A 6641-nucleotide genomic window follows, 5' to 3' on the forward strand; every position below is an offset into this window, starting at 1 on the left:
AATTAAATTAGATGTAACGTTGAAACATCTTGTAAAACATACTTGAAAATTGAGATAAAAACAGTAAAAAGAAAGTTTTGACCATTTATTTACTAATGGTGAAAGACAAAGAAATGCTAAATAACCGCTATCCCCTCCCTTTTTTTCTCTTCCATAATTATTACCAAACTCTGTTTTTTTTTCACTTTCTGTTTTTCCTTTTCCTTTCCTCTCTATTTCCCTTCCTAATTTCCATTGCATTCCCACTCCTTGTCATTATTTTCCCTTGGGAAAACTTTTGACAGGAGTGCCTTAATATTTCTTCATTTTCATTCCACCAAATTAACCTCACAAGGTAATTTTTTCTATTTATTTACCCTCTTGAACTTGAATGTCATTGAATATGAATCTGTTTTTCTTATCTGAAACAGGGGAGGAGGAATTGGAACAACATTATGAGGCACCCTCCTATCTTCTCCTTCTCCTTGTGCATTTTCTTATTCATCCATTCAACTCAATCACAGAAAATTCCTCAAGCACCAGTAAAACCCACAAAAACATGGCTAACCCTTACCGGTACTAGTTCTTTCCGCCTCTAAATTCGACGTAACGATGTTAACTCTATCTATATTATATAGGTGGGGAGCCGAGTGTCATAGCCAGAGGAGGGTATTCAGGGGTTTTCCCAGATTCAAGTAGCAATGCAATCCAATTAGCTCAAGAAACAAGCCTTGATGGATTGGTCTTGCTTTGTGATCTTCAGTTGACTAAAGATTCACATGGCATTTGTCTTTCAAGCTTGCAGCTTGACAATACAACAACCATTAGTGATGCCTTCCCTGATGGTCAGAAGAGCTATAATCTCAATGGACGTCAAGTCACGGGATGGTTTCCTTTCGACTATACAAAGGAGGAACTTCTCAAGAGCGTATTATGTAAGTAAAACCCAACAAGCTGTAAAAATTAATTATGAACTCTTCTTGTAATATGAATCTATGATCTAAATAAGATACCTGGCTGAAAATGAGTGTTTTCAAGTAAATTAATAGACTTCCCATCTGATTCAAGATCCTGAAAGTGTTTCCAAATGGGCCAACCTGTATGTCGTATCATATTTGTAAAACCAACAACCCCATTTGGATATCTAAATGAGATACCTGAAAAAAAAAGTGTTTCTAAGAAAATTTGTTAGTAATTTCTCATCTTGTTCAAGATTCAGAAAGTGTTTCTTAAAGAGGGGCCTAATCACCTGTCTATCGATGATGGCGTAAAACTCAACAAAGTCAAGGCACATTTGAAAACACTTGAATGTAATCCATATCTAAATGATACCTGACAAAAAAATGTTCTTGATGGATAGTCTTTTTTCTCTTTTTGTATCTTAGTGACGCAGAATGTGTACTCTAGAGCAAACGCATTCGACGGATTGTTGCCTATTACAACTCTTGAAGATGTGACCAGCATTAAGCATACTCGAGTCTGGCTTAACGTTCAGTACAACTCATTCTATGTTCAACAGAAGCTCGATCCAGTCAGTTTTGTCAGCAAGGCGTTGGCAACTATGCGGATAAACGTCATTTCATCTCCTGAAATCGGTTTCCTGAAAGCAATTAAAGCGAAATTAACGAACGGAAAGACAAAGCTGATCTTCCGGTTTCAGAAAAAAGACGAGGTAGAACCCACGACAAAGCAGACTTATGGCTCGTTACTAAATAGTTTAGAGATGGTAAAGGAATTTGCGTCGGGAATTCTAGTCCCAAAGGATTACATATGGCCGGTTGGGAGCAATCTGTACCTGCTGCCTGCAACTACACTTGTAAATGATGTACACAAACAAGGGCTAGAGATACATGCTTACACTTTCGCAAATGATCATCCTGCAAGCTACAATTATAGCTATGACCCGACAGCAGAATACTTACAGTTCATAGACAACTCTCATTTTTGTGTTGACGGACTGGTGACAGATTTCCCTTCCACTGCATCAGAAGCCATTGGTTAGATCATTATAGAATTTCTCAAAAATTTATTTACTAATGATTAAGATCTTTCTATTGTTGGATGCAGCATGCTTGGCTGGGAACAAGAATGCAGCTAGACTTCCAAACGGTGAGGAATGTGATTTAGGTACAAAAAAGAGTAAAATTTGCGACTTGACTCGGTAAATTTCAGGGGCTTTAATCATATCCCATAATGGAGCAAGTGGGTTCTATGCACCTTGCAGCGATCTTTCTTACCATCAAGCCATAGCCGATGGAGCAGACATCATAGATTGCTCGGTTCAAATGTCAAAAGACGGAATTGCCTTCTGCTTGGACACAGCTGACCTAACTGGAGACACAACGGCCCTCCTTACTTTCATGCAACGATCAACCACGATTCCTGAAATCCAGAAGCAAAGCGGAGTCTTCTCATTCGATTTCACCTGGAGCGAAATTCAAAGTCTAAAGCGTAAGTCAAACTAAAAACAGAAGAAACTAACAACCCCTTTCAAATGAAATAGTTGATAACTATCTACTGTTTAAATTTCAGCTCAATTATCAAGCCCTTTCCCAGAAACACCACTTACAAGAAACCCAGCAGAGCAGAACATGGGAAGCTTCGTGACATTACCTGAATTCTTAGACATTGCAAAAACAAAGGCAGTTACAGGTGTTTTGATCAACATTAAGAATGCAGCCTATCTAGCTTCTAAAAGGAATCTTAACATAATTGATGCTGTCAATACCGCCTTGAGTAATGCCACTTTCGACAAACAAGTAACTCAGAAGGTTATGATCCAATCCGACGACAGTCAAGTTCTAGCGAAATTCAAGAGCAATTCCAACTACGAAACAGTATTATCAATTAGGGAAACTATTAGCGCCGTGCCAAAGGCATCATCAGACGAGATCAAAAAGTACGCAGATTCAGTCGCCATCCCAAGAAATTCAGTTATCAAGGCAACCGAATCCTTTGTAGCTTCTTTCACAAACGTGGTAGATGAAATGCATGCCGCAAACATCTCTGTTTATGTATCTGTTTTCAGAAACGAGTACATTTCTATGGCTTTCGATTACTTCGCTGATCCCATGGTGGAATTGGCTACTTTTATTGGTGGTCTGGGTGTTGATGGAGTCTTTACCGAGTTCCCAAGAACTGCAGATGCATTACTGAGTAAGGCCTTATCTCTCTGAGTTCATTCATATTCATCATCAAAACACCAAAAGACCCTATAATATTTCATTTTAAAAAAATTATCGAAATAACACAATTTTATAATAACCTAATTTCAAATGCATACCTGAGTATGGCCTTAATATTCAAATCATTCAATCCAAACAGCAAAATACCCTATATTTAGTTGAAATAACTCAATTTACAATAACTTGCCCATTGTTATCCAAATAAACAAAGTTTGAACAGGCACAAAGTATTCAAATGCATAACCTGAGCTAATCAACTTACAACATTCAAATATTCTATCAAAACCACTGAAACACCCTATATTTCATTTCAAACAAATTACTATTTAACCAATATAACTCAATTTACAATAACCTACACCAAAAACCTATCAATTATCCAAATAACCCAATTTCTAAAAAGACCCAAATAATTGTTATCGACTCATCACCATCATTCGATATAACAAGATGCTTAAGCTATTTCCAATTGCAGGAAGTCCGTGTGCTAACCCAGATAATGAGCCATATTCAATATTCCCTGTACAACCAGGTTCTCTTCTCCAGCTCACACAACCAGGAGTACTGCCACCTACAGCAGCACCAGCCCCATCCCTCACAGTGGCTGATGTAGTAGACCCACCGCTGCCATCATTGCTTTCATCTTCACAGTCACCACCTGCTACCACTGGACCAAGTTCAGGATGTACAAGGAAATTCGCAAAATTGGGGCTTTTGTCATCTTCAATATTATCAATGGCATTCATTTGCATAACCTGGTTTAATTAACAAGAACAACACAAAAAGCCAGCTGCATTGCTAAACTAAACATATACTTCTTCTCCTCTGGTTTCTTGTTTGGTCTGTAAATAGATTTGAGTATGATGTGAATCAAGATTATGTGTTCTTATATCAATAGTTAAATTTAAAAAATCATAAATTACACTAACTAAAATTAAAAAAGATTGTAACTTTAGGCTCAGATTCGCCTTTTCTCAGACAATGTGGACTAAAATTAGCTTCAGCAAACAGTTGCCATGTGAAAACCCTAAAGTTTCTCACAGGCCTTCTCAATTGGAAAACATGTTTTGCCCACAATAGTCTGATCTTATACAGAATCTATCATCATCGCCTAACATAGAATAAGCTGAGAAATGTAAGCTGAATCAAACTAGACCATTGAAAATCACACACACACACACACACAGAGTTAACTTCAATCAACAGAATTGCAAACTTTGCAAACCCGTCAAAATGAAGCTATCTCGCTTAAAGGGTTGTTGAATTTTACGAAGATGGTGAAATCATCGGCTCTATTGAGACGGGGCAACCACCCTTTGAAACCCTAACCGCCTCTGTTTGAACCTCATACTTAAACTAATGAGTGAAACCTAATGGTCGATATCAGCTTATATTTATATGCAAAATTTTAGAAATCAAAACCCTTTTCTGTGGGTCGGGTCGGGTACTCAAGTAAGAGAAATCAAAATTGTAATGAATAAATATATATATAAAAAATCATCTTAATTACAGATTGAAAATATTAAAACCACATCTAGATAAACTCAGTTAATTTTATTTATGTAATAATACTACAAATAAAAATATATTTTTTTTAAATTATTTTTAAATAAGGTGAATTTATTTGTTTTTATTCAAATAGCTTTATTTCTTCTTCTTCTTTCATAAACTTTATCATTTTAAATAAAATTCTATTGGTTATTTAGTATTGAGTTTTTAGGAAATTATTACTTCTTTATTAATTTAATTATTTTGAAATGATTCGGAGAAAGAATTTGAGGGAGGGAATGACGCGCAATTTGATTAGCTAAAAAAAACAAAATTTTTCTCTCTTCTCTCTCCTCACTTTTTATCTCTTTTCCAACCAGTGATGTAGTGATCCTCTCTCAAATTTCGTTCCCTCCCCAAATTTTCTCCCTCTATCACTCTTAAAATTATCTTTTGTTTATAATTTTTATTATTAGTCTAGAAAAAATAAAAATAAAGGTATTTTTGTTAATAAATACCTAAAACAGAAAAAATAATAATAATAATAATTAATTATTAAGATTTTTTTAAAAAAAAAACTAATAAAAAAACAAATATCAAACATTCTCCTAAATAAACTCAAATGTTTTTAAAAATTAATTATCATTCAATAGAGAAAATAAAAATAAGGGTATTTCCCTTAATAAATTTTCAAAAACTGAAAATAATAATAATAATTAATTATCAAGATATTTTGTTTAAAAAAACTAATAAAAAAATAAATATCAAACATGCTCCTAAATAAACTCAAATATTTTAAAATAGACTCTGAATTTTTTTGTTATTAACTTATTATTCAAATAGCTTTATTTCTTATTATTCTTTCCTAATTTTTATCATTTTAATATGTGATTTAGTCTCGAAACATCTCAAAAATTAAATATATATTTCTAATTACCATTAAAAAGTTTATTTTAGAAAAAAAAATTAAATGATCATCTTTATTAAAAATTATAAAATTAGATTACATTAATTTGAAAGAAAATTATTTAAAATTAAATAAATTTTAAAAAAACTATAGATTATTTCAAAATTTACGCAAAAATAAAACTACTCATTTCTTTTCATAAAATACAAAATTAATCCCAGATAAAACCCTTTTTTTTTTTTTTCAAATCATATCAAAACTGAATTTTCTTTTTGAAATCCAATTTCCATCAAAATAATAATAATAATATATATGTAACCAATAATAAAAAGTTATATTTAAAAGAAAATAATAAAAAATATAATTAGTAAATTTGAGAGAAAGAGGGCTCAGATTTGTTTTAGCATGAGACAGTAGAGTAGTGTTTCTACCATGGCTGCAACTCAGATCTTCCGAGTTGCCTCGCCAAGGATCGGATCACAAACCCGGTGTCTATCTCGGGAAACTCAAGAGAGATTTATCTTCACAGCCGCTCGCAAATTTCTCAATTATTATTATTATTATATTATTATTGCTTAAAGCAACGCATCGCATAGTTCCCATGAACATCATCAATCATCATCATCAGGTCCATTTCGTCAAATTTCCCAATCAATTAATCAATCATCATCATCAAACCGATGCAGAACCAACAGTAAAGCTGATTTTGCAAATAAAAAAAATAAAAAAAAAAGAAGAAGATGAAGAAGATTTAACAGAACGACGATGAAATCGAGTTCCGAAAACCTAGCTGCAAAATCACGCACACACGCATACGAGTAAGGGTTGTTGATTAGTAGATTTTGAAAGAGAAATCATAGGCTTGAAGAGATGAAAGAGACGATCGATCGATCGATCTGATAATCTCAATCTCATCTGATCAATATGCAAAGAGGGGTAACCGCCCTTAGAAATTCCCAAACCCTTGCTTTTTTGCCTCATTCCTTCATACCCTTGAGTTCCCTAAACCCTAATTTTCTATCCCCTTTTCCTTTTATAGACCATTTTTTACCATTTTACCCCTTCTCCGTTATTATATTGCG

At 33.8% G+C, this 6641-nt stretch overlaps 1 protein-coding gene across 1 annotated transcript; it reads left to right on the forward strand.

Moving 5' to 3' along the window:
- The first annotated feature begins 382 nt into the window (after positions 1-382).
- Positions 383-4068, forward strand: LOC124911676 (glycerophosphodiester phosphodiesterase GDPDL7-like). The gene is made up of 7 exons (XM_047452185.1): positions 383-555; positions 601-914; positions 1365-1976; positions 2047-2088; positions 2152-2430; positions 2512-3135; positions 3640-4068. The coding sequence occupies exons 1-7, from the start codon at positions 383-385 to the stop codon at positions 3930-3932; spliced, it is 2337 nt and encodes a 778-aa protein (XP_047308141.1). The 3' UTR covers positions 3933-4068.
- The last annotated feature ends 2573 nt before the right edge of the window (positions 4069-6641 follow it).

The sequence above is a fragment of the Impatiens glandulifera genome, chromosome 8 (assembly GCF_907164915.1).
Source record: "Impatiens glandulifera chromosome 8, dImpGla2.1, whole genome shotgun sequence".
Lineage (NCBI taxonomy): Eukaryota > Viridiplantae > Streptophyta > Magnoliopsida > Ericales > Balsaminaceae > Impatiens > Impatiens glandulifera.